Genomic DNA, 21,372 nt, shown 5'->3' with positions numbered 1-21,372 from the left:
CCACTTAATCACCAGGTACAACAGCCACTAAATCACCAGGTATAAGAGCCACTAAAGCACCAGGTACAACAGCCACTAAATCACCAGGTATAACATCCACTAAATCACCAGGTATAACAGCCACTTAATCACCAGGTACAACAGCCACTAAATCACCAGGTATAAGAGCCACTAAAGCACCAGGTACAACAGCTACTAAATCACCAGGTACAACAGCCACTAAATCACCAGGTATAATAGCCACTAAATCACCAGGTACAACAGCCACTAAATCTCCAGGCACAACAGCCACTAAATCACCAGGTACAACAGCTACTAAATCACCAGATCTCCAGGCACAACAGCTACTAAATCACCAAGTATAGAATCAGAATCAGAATCAATTTATTTTCGCCAAGTAAGTTTGCACCTACAAGGAATTTGTCTTGGCAGTTGCTTAACAAACACAAACAAAAACAATACAAGGACAGACAGTGTGAATATTACAAGTTAAGGACGTTAGAAGTATAGTGGCAGTAAGCAATGTGAGAATTGTTCATGTTTAGTTCTGTGCTGATTACTTTCAGTCCTAGCAGCTCTAGCTTTAGTGGCTCTAGGTATAAGAGCCACTAAATAACCAGGTATAATAGCCACTAAATCACCAGGTACAACAGCCACTTAATCACCAGGTACAACAGCCACTAAATCACCAGGTACAACAGCCACTTAATCACCAGGTACAACAGCCACTAAATCACCAGGCACAACAGCCCCTAAATCACCAGGTACAACAGCCACTAAATCACCAGGTACAACAGCCACTAAATCACCAGGTACAACAGCCACTAAATTACCAGATACAACAGCCACTAAATCACCAGGTACAACAGCCACTAAATCACCAGGTACAACAGCCACTAAATCACCAGGTACAACAGCCACTAAATCACCAGGTACAACAGCCACTTAATCACCAGGTACAACAGCCACTAAATCACCAGGTACAACAGCCACTTAATCACCAGGTACAACAGCCACTAAATTACCAGATACAACAGCCACTAAATCACCAGGTACAACAGCCACTAAATCACCAGGTACAACAGCCACTTAATCACCAGGTACAACAGCCACTAAATCACCAGGTACAACAGCCACTAAATTACCAGATACAACAGCCACTAAATCACCAGGTACAACAGCCACTAAATCACCAGGTACAACAGCCACTAAATTACCAGATACAACAGCCACTAAATCACCAGGTACAACAGCCACTAAATCACCAGGTACAACAGCCACTAAATAACCAGGTATAAGAGCCACTAAATCACCAGGTATAAGAGCCACTAAATCACCAGGTATAAGAGCCACTAAATCACCAGGTATAAGAGCCACTAAATCACCAGGTATAAGAGCCACTAAATCACCAGGTACAACAACCACTAAATAACCAGGTATAAGAGCCACTAAATCACCAGGTATAAGAGCCACTAAATCACCAGGTACAACAGCCACTAAATCACCAGGTACAACAGCCACTAAATCACCAGGTACAACAGCCACTAAATCACCAGGTATAACAGCCACTAAATCACCAGGTACAACAGCCACTAAATCACCAGGTACAACAGCCACTAAATCACCAGACACAACAGCTACTAATTCACCAGGTACAACAGCCACTAAATCACCAGGTACAACAGGCACTAAATCACCAGGTACAACAGCCACTAAATCACCGGGTACAACAGCCACTAAATCACCAGGTACAACAGCTACTAAATCACCAGGTACAACAGCCACTAAATCACCAGGTACAACAGCCACTAAATCACCAGGTATAACAGCCACTAAATCACCAGGTACAACAGCCACTAAATCACCAGGTACAACAGCCACTAAATCACCAGACACAACAGCTACTAATTCACCAGGTACAACAGCCACTAAATCACCAGGTACAACAGGCACTAAATCACCAGGTACAACAGCCACTAAATCACTGGGTACAACAGCCACTAAATCACCAGGTACAACAGCTACTAATTCACCAGGTACAACAGCCACTAAATCACCAGGTACAACAGGCACTAAATCACCAGGTACAACAGGCACTAAATCACCAGGCACAACAGCCACTAAATCACCAGGCACAACAGCCACTAAATCACCAGGCACAACAGCCACTAAATCACCAGGCACAACAGCCACTAAATCACCAGGTACAACAGCCACTAAATCACCAGGTACAACAGCCACTAAAGCACCAGGTACAACAGCCACTAAATCACCAGGTACAACAGCCACTAAATCACCAGGTACAACAGCCACTAAATCACCAGGTACAACAGCCACTAAATCACCAGGTACAAAAGCCACTAAATCACCAGGTACAACAGACACTAAATCACCAGGTACAATAGCCACTAAATCACCAGGTATAATAGCCACTAAATCACCAGGTATAATAGCCACTAAATCGCCAGGTATAATAGCCACTAAATCACCAGGTATAATAGCCACTAATTCACCAGGTACAAAAGCTACTAAATCACCAGGTACAACAGTCACTAAATCACCAGGTACAACAGCCATTAAATCACCAGGCACAACAGCCACTAATTCACCAGGTACAACAGTCACTAAATCACTAGGTACAACAGTCACTAAATCACCAGGTACAACAGCCACTAAATCACCAGGTACAACAGCCACTAAATCACCAGGCACAACAGCCACTAAATCACCAGGTACAACAGCCACTAAATCACCAGGTACAACAGCCACTAAATCACCAAGTACAACAGCCACTAAATCACCAGGTACAATAGCCACTAAATCACCAGGTACAACAGCCACTAAATCACCAGGAACAACAGCTACTAAATCACCAGGTACAGCAGCTACTAAATCACCAGGTACAGCAGCTACTAAATCACCAGGTACAACAGCTACTAAATCACCGGGTATAACAGTCACTAAATCACCACTGATGAGGACCAACATCCCTGCCATGTACTGATGAGGACCAACAGTCTGAAACAGGCTGTCTACATGTGGGTTTGATATGACTGTGTAAAATTTAAAACTATATGCTTGCTATACACCAGCGGCTCTGGATGCTTGCTTGGCTTACCAAGGGGGAAAAGGGGTAATTTGCATATTTAGTAGCAGTGCATTGTGGGTAACCACAAATATTCACTTATAGCTGAATTATTGCAGACTTCCTTCTGTTTTAAAAAGGCAAATTACACCAATACAGTGTGCGGCATTGCAGGAAGTGACGACAGTGGAACGCACGATGGAACTAGGAAGAGGTGAGTCATCCCCGCCCGCTGCCTCTTACTAGCGCACACGGGGGACCCAGGTGAGCAGGGGGTGGGGGGGGGAGTTTCCTGCTAAGCTTAAAGGAGTTATCCGGGCACAATAAAGAAAATAAACGCTACTTACCGGGGGCTTCCTCCAGCCCCAAGCTCCCAGCATGTCCTATGCCGCAGCTTTGTTCGTCACAGGTTCGTCCTGGTCCCCGGCGATGACGTCAGAGCGACCTCCAGGTCGCTCTGTACTGCGCCTGCGCGAGCAGCGCTGTCAATCACCGCCACGTAGGCCGGAGCGGACTTTCTGCGTCTGCGCAGTCCGCTCCGGCCCACATGGCGGTGATTGACATCGCCGCTCGTGCAGGCGCAGTACAGAGCGACCTGGAGGTTGCTCTGACGTCATCGCCGGGGACCGGGACGGACCTGCGGCAAACGGCTGCGGGCAGAGCTGCGGCGTAGGACATGCTAGGAGCTTGGGGCTGGAGGAAGCGCCCGGTAAGCCCTCCGGTGTCATTGCCGGGGACTGGGTCGGAGATCCAGCAAACGGCTGCGGGGAGAGCTGCGTCGAGGGAGGTTGTGGGAGCTTGGGGCTGGAGGAAGCCCCTGGTAAGTAGCATTTATTTTCTTTATTGTGCCCGGATAACTCCTTTAAGCTGGAGGGGGAGTGCACATGGGGGACCCAGTTGAGAGGGGGTCCAACCCCACTCCCCGCCGCTGTGCCCAATACTCCCTTCCTGCCCTCTACCCTCTTATGCGGTGTATGCTACGCCGTGGGTCGGCTAGTAGCCACTAAATCACCAGGTATAATAGCCACTAATTCACCAGATACAACAGCTCCTAAATCACCAGGTACAACAGCTACTAAATCACCAGGTACAACAGCCACTAAATCACCAGGTACAACAGCCACTAAATCACCGGGTATAACAGTCACTAAATCACCAGGTACAACAGCCACTAAATCACCAGGTACAACAGCCACTAAATCACCAGGCACAACAGCCACTAAATCACCAGGTACAACAGCCACTAAATCATCGGGTACAACAGTCACTAAATCACCAGGTACAACAGCCACTAAATCACCAGGTACAACAGCCACTAAATCACCAGGTACAACAGCCACTAAATCACCAGGTACAACAGCCACTAAATCATCGGGTACAACAGTCACTAAATCACCAGGTACAACAGCCACTAAATCACCAGGTACAACAGCCACTAAATCACAATATCACAGGCAACAACCACTAACCATCCAAAGATACATGAGGAACTTGCATTAGGTCTTCTTTTCAAATGTTGGGATTTTTAATTGGTGTGAATTTCTACCCACCTTCAGCTTGTGCTCATGTTCCTTGTTTACTCGGGCCAGAAGCTGGGCTTTCCTTCTGTTCAGGGCATCGATCAGGGCGTCACACTGGGCCACCAGGCAGGCCTCAAACTCCACACTGTTCTCCTGCATCAGACAAAGGAATACATGTGAGATGGCTTGAATGAGTCAATTCAACACATGGTAAAAAAAGAATAAACAGTAAGTGTTATTTCTAGGACAGGAACACACAGCCTGATTTATTAATGCCGGTAACAAATCGCAGCTCGGCTTTCATGTTTGTTTGATGACTTTGATTTCAATCAGGTTTCACAAATACCCTAACCCAGAAAAAGTTCTGCAAACGTCTGGGAGTTCAGACGATACTGTATCCATCTTTTTCCTGTTTGGCTGACGTTGTAGTACAGACAGTCCATTACAAACATTTCAGAGATACAAAGTTGTCTACATGTACAAACTATACAATACTGTTTCTTTATTACACATTTTTGTTGTTACATTATTGTATAAACTGTAAGGTGCCCGGAAGGGGTCAATGTTGGGGGGTAGGTGTCAGGAAGGGGTCAATGTTGGGGGGTAGGTGTCAGGAAGGGGTCAATGTTGGGGGGTAGGTGTCAGGAAGGGGTCAATGTTGGGGGTCAGGGATAGGCGTCAGGAATGGATTAGGCATAGATATACTGTAGCGTTGCAATTGGGAAGAAGGTTAGGATCAGGCATTAAAAAATATATTATGGCTGCCATCGCACTAATGATTATAAAGGTAGCACTAATGTGGGCCTTCGAGTTCCAGTTTAAAGAAGAATATTATCAGATGATTCAAATTTCCACATTTTCTCAGTCATCTCACAAACAGCTGTTTATTATTTTTAAATCTAGTCTTGGAGATAAAATGGCAGCGCTAGGAAAGTGCTGAATACGCAGCTGGCACAGTGGAGAGCTGTTGCCGCAGTCCTCACATCCCGCGTATATCGGGGTCCCCCCAGAACCTCACCTGGATTTGCTGCACCATGTTTCTGAGCTGGACCAGGAATTCTTTGGCTTCCTTGGCGCGGTCTGACAGTCCATTCAGGGCCTGGGACAGCTGACTCTGGAATGATAAAGGAGGTTGGGAGATTAAGCACTCCGGTGGCTGCCAATCAGTCTGCAAGGACATATATAGATTATTATTACAGTAGAGTCCCCCGAAACTTCCTCGACAAGCTTGACAAGTGGCGCAATATTTACCTACCACGATCCAGCGCAGGCGCAGTAGCAGGCTAAGGTGGAAATAGGCAAGCCCGATTTTATCTGCTCTATTGCGCAGGCGCGAGTCCTTTGCACCTGCACAGTAGAGTGGATACGATCGGACTTGGCTATTCTCGCCTTAGCTCGAAGGAAGAGGCGCTACTGCGTCTGCGCTGGATCGTGGTAGGTAAATATTTACCTTGCTGCTGTTTGGGGGGGTTGCACAGCTGGATTGCCGGGAGGGAGGAGGACGGGGGAAGCCTCGTTAGGATCCAGAGGCTTCCCCCTCCCGAGGTGAGTATCCCCAGAGGGGATTGGTTCAAAAATCATCTGACTCCAACTCCTCAGTTTATTGAAACCACCGGCTCCAACTCCAGATACCCAAAATTGCTCCGGCTACCCAACTCCGACTCCACAGCCCTGGTATTGGTGCCTCTGTTCCCGTCTTCAGTCAAGTGTGCTTTCTGGTTGCTTGAGATTCAATGGTAAAAAATAGGCCTAGCTAATAATATTACTATAACCCAATCTATACACATACCATGAACTCTGTATTAAATGTTAAGATACAGTAATTGAAAGTATGTTATCCTTGGAGGAGTCTTTAAAGTGTACCTGAGACAAGAAGCGTCTCGGGTTCCATACTTACCTGGGGCTTCCTTAAAGGGTACCAGAGATGTCCCGTAATTGAAAAAATAAAAAAGAAGTTATACATACCTGGGGCTTCCTCCAGCCCCATACGCACTGATCGATCCCACGCCGCCATCTACCGCTGCCCACATCTACGAGAACGGGCTCCCGTCGCTGACGTCATCAGAGCCAGCTACGCAGGAGAAGTGCGCCCTCTACGTATCTCTCCATACACTGCAACAGAGATACGCAAAGAGCGCACTTCTCCTGCGTAGCCTGGCTCAGATGACGTCAGCGACGGGAGCCCGTTCTCGTAGATGCGGTCAGCGGTAGATGGCGGCGTGGGATCGATCAGCGCGTGTGGGGCTGGAGGAAGCCCCAGGTATGTATAAAATCTTTATTTTTTCAGCTCTGGTTCCCTTTAAGCCTCCATGAGGTCGCTCATCCCTCGCAGTCTCCCCAGGTAGCTCCAGTCACCTGCAATAGTGCCTGAAACCTGGCCGAGTCGAGCTTCGCTGCGCATGCGTGGCTTACCCGCGAGCCCACACCCGTTGCCAGAAGTGCAGTAGCCACCTGGGGAGATGGTGATGGATGAGCGACCTCAAGGGGGTCTTAAAGAAGCCCCAGGTAAGTGCGGAACCTGAGACACTTCTTGTCTCAAGTTCTCTTTAAGCACAGCAGAGCCCACAAACAGCCTAAGAAGTTGGCCTTCATCACAGTGAGTACTGCCAGCGAGATACGTTGGTTGGTTGAGTTTCGAATAACCGGGACTCTATTGTACTATCATTATACATGTTCAGTGTTTTTTTTTTTATAGAGTACCAAATAATTCACCTCATTTTGTCCCACTAACCATTTAATGTCCCCTCCACAGCCTATGTCCTGTCACAAGCTTCGCTGTCATATTTCAATCACTGAGTTCTGAAGGGTGCTCAAACAATCAGTAATTTTTGTGAACTGATTGACCTTTCAATCCGATAATTTCCTTGGATGAAAGGTGAATCGATACCACGACATGTCCACTTGGTCGATCTTTTGCAAACGGTCTTCAGCTGAAATCAGTCAAAAGGACAAATCGGTAATGTTGGAAAATTTTAGTTGCAAGGGCTTCAACGGAACGCAGCATTAACACATCGTGACGACCAACGGACTCCTGGCTGGTGTCCCTACCAAGGGTAGATGTGCACCCTTCATGTCAGTGTGCAGAGCTGACCTTTCATGCCGGCAAGAATAATGGCCTCCCCCGGCGTTTAGCAGGACGATTTCCTATAAATTTCATGATGCAATCTATTAGAAGTCGCTTTGTGGTGTGTAGCCATGCAACAGATCCCTCTCTGATATCTCCAGTGTCTGGCACCATGTACCATGTGACCCTTGTACATGAAGTGACGTTACGTTAGAGTTTAATGAACAAGCTGATTTTGGGTTATCAGAGAAAATTACAGCACGAGAAGGAAACCCATTCAAGCAAAGGGAGATCGTGCAATGTCAATGCATAAAGTGTCCTGGCTGCCATCTACACGTAAGACTCCTGCCAGGCAAGAGTGGGAACCACTTAGTTATTGGCTTTAGAATCAATAAGAAATGAACAGGGAGGGCTTTGTGGCCGGATTCTGTACTCCTGAACAGATACTTTCCATGTCTGATGAGATGAAAAAATTCACCTGGTGTTTGACACGACTAATGTAGATAAGGGCCCGTTTCCACTGTTGCGACGCGATTTCGCCGGCATTCCGACGCTTGTAAAAACGCATGCGGATGCGTTTCCGCATGCGTTTTTACCCGCGATTTCGCGTGCGATTTCGCATGGCAGGGTGCCATGCGAAATTAACCATGACACTGCCAGGGCAAAATAACGTTGAGAAAGGTGCGAAATCGCACGCGAAATCGCGGGTAAAAACGCATGTAACAAACGCATGCGTTTTTACTATTAAATACATTAGCGGCGATTCGCACGGATTCCCGACGCAGGCGAATTCTGTGGGTCCCGTCGTGCAGATTTGGCCCGCCGCCAAATCGCTCCCGCACGCCGCACATGTGGAAACAGCCCCGGCCACTTCAGTGTAACAAGCGAATCCGCATCTCGTCGCCGCATGCGGATTCGCTATGGTGGAAACGAGCCCTAAATGATGAACATCTATAAATAACCAGTCCAAAAATAACACAAAAAGAGAGCGAACGGCTGAATCAGGCTTATGATCTGAGAGGTGGATTCCCATCTATAACATCTGCGCATCAAAGTGCACTTGTGTAGAATCTCTAGCAACCTTATTAACCACTTTTTTCACCACTACAGTATATTTACGTCTTCTGTGACTTCATCTAAGCTACGAGGACGTAGATGTGCAGGATTGGGCCTGCTCCTGTGCAAACTTCCGGCCCTATCTGCTGCAGCACTAATTGGTGTAAGGAACTATATGTTCCCTGAGCTAATAAGATTGATTTTTACCAGTAAAAATACTTTTATTTTCTCAGCTCATAGTGAAAAATGCGCATTGCAGCATTATTTCAGATTCAAATATCTTCACCATATATTGTGGCAGGAACATTTAAGTTTTGTGATGAACAGTAGAAATAGCCAAACAGAATTTATGTTTTTTATCTACAATATTGCTTTTTATTTTTAAACTGGAATTGGTAAAACTGAGGAATAATGTGTTTTTTTTTTCTATTTGTTTCCTCTTTTTCCCACTAAAATGCATGGAAAACAACATTGTTCAAGGGGAAAAATGCCGAATTAGTCTTGAAAAAAACAATATATATTTCATTTAGGTGTCATAAGTAGGCATAATGTTATTGCTAATTAAATTGGGACATAGCTAAAATGTCAAAATTGCTCTGGTCCATTAGTGGGAAACAAGGTCTGGATGCAAAGTGGTTAATGTGTTACTAGAATAAAACACTACCCATATTCCCAAAGATGTAAAGACTACAGTGAGTCAGCTGAGAAGGTCCAGGGGTACTGCCCCTGACTGTGAAGAACGAGGTCATGAGTTTAACTCTCGGGTCAGAGGAAAAACAAACAAACAAGAGTGGGTCATAAAGCAACCCAATGGATGATACAACCCAAGTAAACCCCCAAATAAAGATACTGTCAGCATTCTTATCTGCTATAATGACTCCAATAAGGCAATGTTTTCATGAGTACCTTGTACCTTGCGGAATGGGTCCATGTGAGGCGTACACTGAATAAAGCCACCTGTTAAATCAGGTGATAAAGAGAATCAGGATATCAGTAATGTTCTGCTACCAATATTTTACTATAAGCTTTGCAACAGCAGTTTCATTCAGTTTTACAGGCCATTCTCTGATCATTCCCGATCGTTTTAACAAAATCTTTTCACTACCTATTGTGTAACCCTAACCTAACCCTAATCCCATTACAGCCACTATGGATAATGCTAAAATCTTCCTAAGGGCTGGTTCAGACGGGCGTTTTTGTGGCGTTTAACGCAGCGTTTCAGACGCAGCGTTTTTTGGGATCTACTGCCATCCCATGCAAGTGAATGGGAGCGTTTAGAGCTGGCTTTTGCAGGCTTTCATGAAAGCCTGGCAGTAGATCCCAGCGTTGCGTCTAGTCTCAAAAGCAACATGCTGCTTTCAGAGGCAGTAAACGCGAGGAAACAATAGCAGAGACCAGAACTGCTAGCCTTGAACGCTTTTCAAAAGCTTTCAAAAGCTAGCTTTTAAACGCTGGCGTTTGAACGCAATGCCAAGCAAAAGCTCAGCAGACGCCCGTGTGAACCAGCCCTTACACCTAACCCTAACACCCCCTCTCAGGGCATATCCCTTCCTAAAGGCCTAACCCTTACCTCCTCTTCCTGACTATAACTCAATCCCAACCTTACCCTATCCCCTAAAACTAGCCCTCAAACTATTCTGAACCCTAATCTACGATACTAGTGCCCTATCTCCGCTATTGTAAGAGACATGGAAATACTTGTGAAGGACATAGTAGTACCTGAGGAAGTACATCACTACACTTGAGGGGGAACCTGGCCATACCTGAATGAGATGATTACACCTGAGGCAGGACATGGCAATACTTGAGGGATTATATAACTACACTTGAGGGAGAAGATGACTATTCTTGAGGGAGGACTTGAGGGTGGAGATGACTACACATGAGGAGAGCATAGCAATGCTTGAGGGAGGAGAGGACTGCACTATTGGATATGCCAATACGTGAGAGAAGGGATGATTACACTTATGGGAAAGCATAGCAATTGTTAAGGAGGTGACTACACTTGAAGGAGGACGTACTCATACTTGAATGGGGAGAGGACTACACTTGAGGAGAGCATGGAAATACTTGCCGAGAGACATGGCATTAGCTATGGTGAGAGCATGGCCATACTTGCAGGGGAACATGACAATTCATTTGGTTGGTGGCGGGAGACTATACTTGTTTCTTGTGTTGAAACAATTTTAAACTTAAAAGCTCAACATTTATGGGGTTACCTTGAATTCAAAGTTGACCTGATACTGAGCACATGTATTGGAAAATCCACCAGTCTGTAAACATAATAAGATATGACAACTCTGCCGCAAGCTATTTACATTCCCTTTAAGGGAGAAGTGATATTTTCCTTCCGAGCAGAATCATAAAAAGCCAGATCACATTTTATTTAATCTGCGTTTTGTCGTCATGATAGTTTAATGAACAGCCAGACAGATCTCTGAAGAATTAACCCAGACGCCCCTCTTTAATTCAGCATTAATTAACATGAACTGATGGTTTGATGTAACGCAATTTCTTCCCCTCGCCGGGATTAAAAATTCTTAATTACAGTTTCGAGAAACCGAGACTGTCTCCGAAACATCAGCTCTCTACATAGATGGGCCAGGATTATTATTTATATAGCGCCGACATCTTCCGCAGCGCAGTACAGAGTATATTGTCACTAACTGTCCCTCAGAGGAGCTCACAATCTAATCCCTACCATAGTCAATAGACCATTGTAGTCTTGGGAAAATTTTACAGAGAAGCTAATTAACTTATCTGTATGTTTCTGTGATGTGGGAGGAAACCGGAGTGCCCGGGGGAATCCCATGCAGCCACAGGAAGAGCATACCTGGGACACAGCGCTACAAGACTGTACAATGCCACCAAGCACAATAAATACGATCACTTCCTCGTCCTGTAAGGTAACACGCCATGGATGCCACATCCTAACAATGTACATTAAAGGGAGAGGCGAACCTAAAAGAAAAAAATTACTTACCTAAGAACAGTAAAGCCTCTGGCTCCTCCCCCTGTCCCCGTGACATACTGTCAGGGTTGGTTCCCACTTGTTTAAAAACGTACATGTTTGGGACGTGTTTTAAGCCCCGCTTAGCGTAAGAAGCGGATCCTAATATTAAATAGGATCCGCCTCTACTTGGACAATCTTTGTCTTCAGGTCATTTGAGACCCCAATGTTGCTACTCTTCAGAGAAAATTTAAAGAGGAGGGAAACTTACAATTGACCCCCTTAAATACTCTTTCTCATAATTGGATTCACCTGTGTATGTAGGTCAGGGGTCACTGAGCTTACCAAGCCAATTTGAGTAAACTCTAAAAAAAATTGTTTGGTTAGAAAAATCAAGCGAATAAAGTGAATAAAAGTTTGGTATGTACTGAAGAGTTACATACAATTTTTTTCTGGTTGAAAACAATGCCAGAATCCATCACACACCATACACTTCTTGATAAAATTGGTATGAATTTTCCAACATGTCCAAGCTCAAAAAAATCGGAAAAAAAAAACAGAAATTTGATCGGCTTTCTCGATCCAAAACAAATAAAAGCTTTTGGTTTTTCAAGACAACCGATCATATTTATTGAACTGGTGTAAAATTGGATGTTTTAATTGTATGGTGTGTGGCCACCTTTAGAATTCAGCTACCTATTAGATCTCATATTCATAATTTAACGAGATAGTCGTGCTGACACACAACGTGACACTCCTGCTGACACACAACGTGACACTCCTGCTGACACACAACGTGACACTCCTGCTGACACACAACGTGACACTCCTGCTGACACACAACGTGACACTCCTGCTGACACACAACGTGACACTCCAATCTAATCTACGGTCTATAGCCTGGGCTCTATGCTACGTCTATCCCAGGGGTACTTTAGTTGGGCTCAGAGGTACTTGGATTTGTCAGTCTATCTATCATATTAAGTTATGAGACAAATAATGATACATCTTATACAAATTAACCTGACTAAACTTGAACTAGTTAATTAAAAGCATCAAGGAATGTCTGAACAGCATGTATACACAATTATGAAGTACTCCCTAAGTAATATATGTCAAGGGGTACTTGAGATGATGTTACTCACAACGGGGTGCTTGGCCCACAGTCATTAATAAAGGGGTACATGCTGTAATAATGTGGAGAAAGATTGTGCTAAAGCACTAAACACAACATAAAATAAACAGCAAAAAGATATGAAAGGTTTCCAAGTCATGGGAAGTGTTAATACTCAAACATCTACTTCACTTTGAAGCAAAGTCATAGAATGTCATTGCCCTACCAAAGTTATCAGACTAACTTGAGCTATACTGAGTGGGTAAAGAATGCAGAATAGTCTTTGCTTTAACTGGAAGGGAAGGGCTATTACGTAAAGCACTTTTTAATCTGGGGCTTCTTCCAACCCCCCCCCCCCCCCCCCCTTCAGGTCCTTAAAGTGGAACTTCAGCCTAAACATACTGCCATTAAAGAGACTCTGTAACATGAAAAAGATCCCCTGGGGGGTACTCACCTCGGGTGGGGGAAGCCTCCGGATCCTAATGAGGCTTCCCACGCCGTCCTCTGTCCCACGGGGGTCTCACCGCAGCCCTCCGAACAGCCGGCGACTGTGCCAACTGTCAGTTCAATATTTACCTTCCTGGCTCCAGCGGGGGCGCTGTGGCGGCTTTCTGCACGGAAATAGACGGAAATACCCGATCTCATTCGGGTCCGCTCTACTGCGCAGGCGCAGGAAACTTGCACCTGCGCAGTAGAGCAGACCCGACGGCGATCGGGTATTTCCGTGTAGTTCAGAGCCGACAGCCGTCAGAGCGCCTGCGCAGGAGCCAGGAAGGTAAATATTGACGTCACCGCTGCCCGGACTCCACGGAGGGCTGCAGCGAGACCCCTTACGGATGGAGGACGGCGTGGGAAGCCTCATTAGGATCCGGAGGCTTCCCCCACCCGAGGTGAGTACCCCCCAGGGGATCTTTTCATGTTACAGTTCCTAGTTATGTTAATTAAAATAGATAGGTAATATAATCTCTTACCCACCCTGTTTTAAAAGAACAGGCAAAGGTTTGTGATTTCATGGGGGCAGCCATCTTTTTGGTTGAAAGGAGGTGACAGGGAGCATGAGACACAGTTCCAACTGTCCTGTGTCCTGATCACCCCTCCCAGTTGCTAGGCAACGTGAATAACAACATAGGAAATCCCACCATGCTTTGCGCAGCATCAGGGTAAAAATGCCCAGGCAGTGTTCTTTGAGGGGGCGGAGCTTAGCTTTTATGCAGCTAAAAATAAGGCTTTTGTAAGAAAAACAAAGTTCTGATGCTGTGAAACTGTTAAAGAGACACCAAGCCTTTTCAGTTCTGCTGAGTAGATTTTTAGTCTGGAGGTTCACTTTCAGTGTTCTCCAAGTTCCCTCCATTGTGCCACTGTCCCCTCCAAAACACCTGCTAATTGAACTCCAGTTGTGGCTACAGAGCACAATCTCCTTTGGGCACCTTCTTGATTGTGCTCCCATAGCTCCCTGCACATGCGCAGTTACAAGTCTATATGAATGCGCTGGAACCTTCTGTCCACAAGAGCACAACCAAGGAAGGGACATGCGGAGTTCCAGAGGTGACATGCAGAACTACGAGGGGCCTGAAAGACATAATATCATGCTAGGTACAAACTGGCAGATAGATGGTTTGATAATTTCCGACATGTCCGATATTATTTATGAACGTTTTTCTTGTCCATTTCTCATAGAAAGGAAAGGAAATTGATAAGAAAAGATAAGAAAACCAAGCATAAAATTGAGTGGAGAATCGATCAGACAGAAAATCGACTGAAAAAACGCATCGTGTGTACCCAGCATACGTCTTTTACTGTTTTCTGTTGTTCTTTGCCATGTACAGTGTTTTTGAGTTTCATGCTACTTTAACTCCGCCCAACCCAAAGCAGAAGTCGTTCTACCAACCAGCTTGGGAATGAGGATAACCAATAAGATGTTAATAGTCAATTCAAAAACTAAAAAAAACCTCCCCTGGGAGATACTCACCTCGGGTGGGGGAAGCCTCCGGATCCTATTGAGGCTTCCCCCGTCCTCCTCGGTCCCACGGCGGTGGAGATAAAGCTCCCCGAACAGCAGGGATGTAAATATTTACCGTCCCGGCCCCAAGTCTCCTGCAAGTCTCCTGCACCTGCGCAGTAGAGCGGACCCGACAGAGATCAGCTATTTCCGCCTATCTCTGTGCTGAGAGCCACAACAGCGCCCCCCGCTGGAGCCTGGAAAGGTAAATATTGCACAGCCTGACAAATTGTCATCTGTGCATTCCGTGGGCTGCAGCGAGACCGCCGTGGGACACAGGAGGACAGGGGAAGCTTCGATAGGATCCAGAGGCTTCCCTCTACCAAGGTGAGTACCCCCCAGGGGAACTTTTTTTTCGTTACAGAGTCTCTTTAATACAAACTGTATGCCGCTTGGAATTAGACCAATCCAATGCACTTCCTGGCCATTCCGATTGGCCAAATTCCAGGCTCCATGCAATCTGCATTAAATATGCAAATAAGATGGAATTACAAGCATCTGATTGGCTGTAGGCAGGAGAAACCATTGATGAATGGTGCAGTGGGGGACGCCGGGGTACAGCTGGAGACCAGATTCAGTCGCGCAGGAGCCGTAATACCGGGTTTCCCCAAAAATAAGCTTTAGCTGAATACCAGCAGAAAATCAGACGCTATGTTAGTGTATGGGGAGGTGTGCAGTCTCTCACCGCACCTCCCTTGTGGCTGCTTCCCCCTTCGATCACCTGTAGCTGCTCCTGTATCCTAAGATGGTCGACGCCCTTTGACCTGGTCGCCGCACATGCGCTGTATGCCTGGTCGGCTCCGTGACCACGCCCCCCTCTCATCATAATCAATGTGTGCTGGGAATGCATCAGCACATGTGCACATTGCTTATGACAATAGGGGAGCGCGGTCACTGAGCTGACTGGCATACAGCGCATGTGCAGAGATCGGGTCAAAGGGCGTCAGCCATGTCAGGATACCGAAGCCATTTACAGGTGAACAGACGGAGATGCGAATGACAGCTCTCACCGCTGCCGCTAAACTCAGAGGCGGCGTTAAATACTATTCTCCCTCCGAGTTGTCGCAACTCGGAGGGAGATGTAATTCGGGGTGTGGCAGCCGCCAGAGCCCCAATTACCGCTACGCACGGTGCGCATCATAGCATTACTGCTATGGGGCGCACAGTTTTGGCGCTCGGGTCTCAGAGCAGCGCGCCGAAATCAGCTGATTCGAAAATGAATGTGTGTCTTATTTTCGGGGAAACACGGTAGTTGTGAGTCACTTGATCCTATCAGTCCTATGCTTATCTGTGGATTCTCCTCAAGAGGGATTTCTATAGAATAAATTGAGCTTCTCTGAAGCAGTTACGCCCCTGTATACGCTCGCTGTATCTGATCCCCGGTATATCATACTACAGCGATCACCGGGGTCTCCTGTGTGTAATATAATGTGCTGGCGGAAGAGACACGGGGGGGATGCAATCCAGAAGATTTATAGAAGGAACTGCTGCAGGAATAATGTCATAGCAACCGTAACACAGCAGATAGCTAGCAGTGACCGAGCACAACGGGCCTAAATGACTAAAGCAGACCTGAACTCAGAACTTCCTCTCTCCTCTAAAACAGAAGCAACTGCATAATCACCTTTACAGAAAAACATTTCTTTGTAACAGCTATTACAAATCCTACAATAAATCTTCAGTGTGTCTACTTCTTGCTTTCACGGAAGCAGACAAAGGGTTAACATCCTGTGTTTACAAATAAGCTGCTGAGGCAGAGGAGAGTCCCCAACTGCTGCCAACTATTAGAAGATTACAAGGCACAGAGCTGGTGGATAACAGGGTGGTGGGTGCAGGGCACAGGTTTACCTAATGGCCGTTTCTCTCACAAGAGCTTCCTCTGAGGCAGGTGTAGCCAACACTTACCTTGGAGGAAGCTCTTGCGAGTGAAACGGCCGTCAGGCAAACCCGTGCCCTGCACCCCCTTCCACCTCCTTCCGCTAGTGTATACTGAGCCTGTGGCTAATACATTTTACAGAGCCACACAAATCCAACATGCAGACAGCCTGTTTCAGACTTATTGGACTGGGCATGATCCCATCCATAGAGCCATATCAATCCAATCCAGAGGTGGCCTCTGTAGAAGTGCAGCTATGCATGTAACGGCCGTCAGACTTCAGTGCCCAGCACCCACTGCTACCGATTGTAACTTTGTACACAGCATGTGGATATTGCCTGCTGCAACACTAACGTAAGTACACTTCACAATAAACGACAAGTAATAGCAGTGCCAGCTTTTGCTTTTTTGTTCTCACCTTATAAAAGACTTGTCTGCAGAGCACGCTACGTCTGCTATTTAGGAAGGAGTGGACACAAGCTACCCGCCCCCATCTTACAATCTGCTCTCACTGTAGTGCCAATCTATCTTCATATGCGTGCGAGAGGAATCGCCGGTGGGAGACTTGGGCGCAGGATACAGCCGGTATATGGCTTACCCTGCTGCTGCACAAGTTCCCGGCTGTGTTAATTACTATTCCCCCTCCAGGTCGATGTGGATGGTAGGGAATGATGTAATTCAGCTTCCAGCTATTGCTGGCGGACGATTTACAATGTTTTAAACGTAACTTCAGCTCCGTCTTCTAACAGCACCAAAGTTACTGATTGTGCACCACTATAGATGTAATACCTATTACGGTCTATGGTGGCGCTGGCTGCACCCAAATCTCCTACGCTGGATTCAATGTGTTTGCTCCATACTCTCTATCCATAACGTGCATCCATCTCCTAACTGACGGTGGCTGTAGCAAATGTCAGCCTCATCTGCCTGCATAACCTACCAATCACTACAGGCCTACTGTGCCTAACTGCTACACTGTGCCTAACTGCTACACTGTGTCTAACTGCTACACTGTGCCTAACTGCTACACTGTGCCTAACTGCTACACTGTGTCTAACTGCTACACTGTGCCTAACTGCTACACTGTGCCTAACTGCTACACTGTGCCTAACTGCTACACTGTGCCTAACTGCTACACTGTGCCTAACTGCTACACTGTGCCTAACTGCTACACTGTGTCTAACTGCTAAAAACTGTCGGCTTTGGCACAGGAATCAGCTAAAGCAGCTGCTAACATTTTAGGATAAACTAGAATCAGATTTTAAAAATAATAATAAGAATAATAATAAAAGACTATTGGATGTGTAAATGGCTATATGGACCAGGCCTGTGGAGTCAGTCCAAAAATCATTCAACTCCGACTCCTCAGTTTGTGAAACTTCCGACTCCAACTCCATAGCCCAGATATGGACAATGGTAGTGTCCTTATTCTGTGACCTGAGACAAACTTTAAAGGGGAACAGAAGAGAGAGGTATACGGAGGCTGTCATGTTTATTTCCTTTTAAGCAATACCAGTTGCCTGGCAGCCCTGCTGATCCTCTGCCTCTAATACTATTAGCCATAGCCCCTGAACAAGCATGCAGCAGATCAGGTGTTTCAGTGGTTCAGACTTATAAGTCTGATCTGACAAGACTAGCTGCATGCTTGTTTCTGGTTTTATTCAGATACTACTACAGAGGAATAGACCAGCTGGGCTGCCAGGCAACTGGTATTGATTAAAAGGAAATAAATATGGCAGCCTCCGTATACCTCTTACTTCAGTTCCCCTTTAACCTGGGTATGATGCTGCTTCCACAAATGTTAAAGGACCACTGGTCCGAACATTTTAAAAAATGTATAGATATAAAATGTACATTTGTTCCAGAGTAAAATGCACTATAGTGTCTCTTACAGTAGGCTGTAAAAATCTGACAGATCTGACAAGTTTTGGACTAATCCATCTCGTCATGAGGGGACTCTCGGGGTCTACTTTATTTTCAAAAGCACTTCCTGAAAGGCAGTTACTCGGTCCAGCTGCCTAAATAGTGTGCAGCGGAGTAGGGAGGCTGGCTGGCATCTTTGTATACGTCCATTACAGGGAGAGCTTTGTAAAGAATAAAGGGAACACTGAGAATCCCCCGTGAGGAGATGGACTAGTCCAAAATCTGCCAGATCTGTTATTGCTACTGTAAGTGACAGCAACATAGGAAAAAGGTAATTTACAGTACATTTTACTCTGAGAGAAATGTACTTCTTATGCACTTATATTTTACATGACAGTGGTCCTTTACCAGTCATTTCCGCCTATAATGACCCGGGTGTGACAGGGCTGTGGTACCGCTGTCGGGGGAGGAGACATCCGCTGCATTCCTCGGATTTATATACATTATTTCCAGGAAACTGGGCCGAGCGGTTTGAAGAAAGCCGACTTTGTGGAATATGTTCTGTGAATTTGAAATGCTGAGAAATCGCAGCAGCCGGCGTAGAGACACAAGCTGCAGGCCATGTACATTATCTGCAATGTTTAATTCAGCAATCGTTTAACGATAACGCTTTGTAAGATGATTGCGTTACTGGATGCTCCTTAGTCACGCGCCGCTTTCAAATAATGTCATTTTACACAACGCCTCGCGGCCACGGAGACGGGGGAGGGGCAGGCAAAGCGCTAAGCCAAAACTAACGTGTCAAAGCCTTTATTAAAAAAGGTGCAAAACGTTTTATTTCACACTTTCCATAGAGGCCAATGCCTAGAGGAGCTCGTATCGGAGGGGCACCTTTTTTCCCAGGCTCCTCCCACATCACTGCTATGTCCAATCATATCTGTGTAAGCACTGATGCTTCCCCTGCAGGCTTATACTTACTGAATGCATGTTGTCATCATTTGAGGTAAGCAATAACTTCCCTTATCCCTTTTATCCTGTTTCTAGATATTTTATCACACCTGCACGTCTCTACTACCCCCTGTTAAAATCAGTAATAGGGATAATTTGATAAGTACTGCTTTTATCCTCTCAGGGAAAGTGAGCATATGCTCACTTTCCCAGAGGTGCGAAGGATATTTATTACCTTATAAACAATGCCAGTTGCCTGGCAGCCCTGTTTATCTTCTGACATAAGTAGAATCTGAGTCAAAACCCTGGAACAGGCATATGGCTAATCCAGTAAAAGTCAATGGAGTCAGAGTACTTTATCTGCTACGTGCTTGTTCAGGGTCTATGGCTAAAAGTGTTAGAGATGCAGAAACAGAAAAACTGCCAGGCAACTTGTATTGTTTAAAAGGAAAAAAATATGGCAGCCTCCATATACCTCTCACGTTGGAGTCAAGTGGAGAAATGCACCCTGTTTGTATTTAGAGAGTTTAACCTGTCTAATTACCCCTCATCTCTGACTAATCACCACTGTAATTTTATCCCTCAGCTGTGTCAGCTGGCTGCCTCGTCAGAGCAGCTAACACATAATGTTAACCCTATGTCTGCTTCCATGAAAGACGGAAGTAGACACACTTCAGATTTATTGCAGGATTTGTATCAGCTGTAACAAATAAATGTTTTTCTTTAAAGGTTATAATGCTGTTGCTTATCTTTTAGAGCAGATAGGAAGTTCTGAGTTCAAGTTCGAGCCTGAGGCATGAGACCTATGGAAGCTGCCATATTTATTTCCTTTTAAACAATACCAGTTTCCTGGAAGTCCTGCTGATCTTTCGGGTCAGTGGGGTCTAAATGACACACCTGAAACAAGCATGCAGCTAATCTTGTCAGATTTGTCATCGACAAAGCCAGGCAATGTGCATTATTTAAAGGGTAATAAATATGTCAGCCTCCATATCTCTCTCACCCCGGGTTCCCTTTAAGCCAAGGATCATAACAAGGAGGTGCGGAGTTCTTTTTTAACCCTCTGAGCGATACAATTACATCGCCCAGGAGGGGGCAGCGCAGCACTTTTTAAAAAAAAATTTAAATCATGTAGCGAGCCCTGGGCTCGCTACATGATAGCCGCTGCGCAGCGGCATCCCCCCACCCACTCCGATCGCTTCCGGCGATCAGAGTAAGCGTTCTGAATGGGATTTCCTGCTGGGCTTCCCTGGTCGCCATGGCGACGGGGCGGGATGATGTCACCGACGTCATGGACGTTGTGACGTCAGAGGGAGTCCCGATCCACCCCTCAGCGCTGCCTGGCACTGATTGGCCAGGCTGCGCAAGGGGTCTGGGGGGGGGGCTGCGCGGCACGGCGGGTAGCGGCGGATCGGCGGCGAGCGGAAGTTACACGCAGCTAGCAAAGTGCTAGCTGCGTGTAACAAAAAAAAATGTGCAAAACGGCCCAGCGGGGCCTGAGAAATCCTCCTGCGCGATATACCCCGAGCTCAGCTCGGGATTATCGCCCAGGAGGTTAAAAGGATGTCAGCAATGGAAGCCTCTCTCCTCATTTTAAAGAGGTTTATGTGCTCTCTAGTGTTCTTACCCCCTACTGGTTTTTCGAAAATGAAAAAAACAATAATAACACTTTACTATTCTGAGCCTCTTAAGGACCCCGCGATCCTCGGCTTGACAATAATCTGATCCCTCGGTCACCGCAAGGGTTAACTGGCATTCAGGATCGCGAGAATGCGACGGTTCCATCAGCGCCAGTAATCCTCCTCTAGAACGACCTTGAAGACTCCGGCGAGGGGAATTAATATTGCGCGGCCTCCCCGGTCGCCGGCGATGTAATTAGTTGTCTCCTTTCTGCGGG

General features: G+C 46.1%; 1 protein-coding gene across 8 annotated transcripts in view; it reads right to left on the bottom strand.

The window, feature by feature from the left end:
- TRIM9 (tripartite motif containing 9) overlaps positions 1–21,372 on the bottom strand; it is a 136,824-nt gene that overhangs the window by 57,710 nt on the left and 57,742 nt on the right. For all 8 annotated transcript variants that reach the window (XM_068254765.1, XM_068254767.1, XM_068254769.1 and 5 more), the window contains exons 2-3: positions 5,624–5,719; positions 4,636–4,758 (exon numbers count right to left, since the gene is read on the bottom strand). In XM_068254765.1, coding sequence (XP_068110866.1) covers positions 4,636–4,758; positions 5,624–5,719 — 219 coding nt within the window. The remainder of the gene's footprint in view (positions 1–4,635; positions 4,759–5,623; positions 5,720–21,372) is intronic.

Source organism: Hyperolius riggenbachi, chromosome 9 (genome assembly GCF_040937935.1).
Source record: "Hyperolius riggenbachi isolate aHypRig1 chromosome 9, aHypRig1.pri, whole genome shotgun sequence".
In the NCBI taxonomy this organism is placed as follows: domain Eukaryota; kingdom Metazoa; phylum Chordata; class Amphibia; order Anura; family Hyperoliidae; genus Hyperolius; species Hyperolius riggenbachi.
The sequence above is the reverse complement of the archived record's forward strand: the minus strand, read 5'-3'. Positions and strand labels throughout refer to the sequence as shown.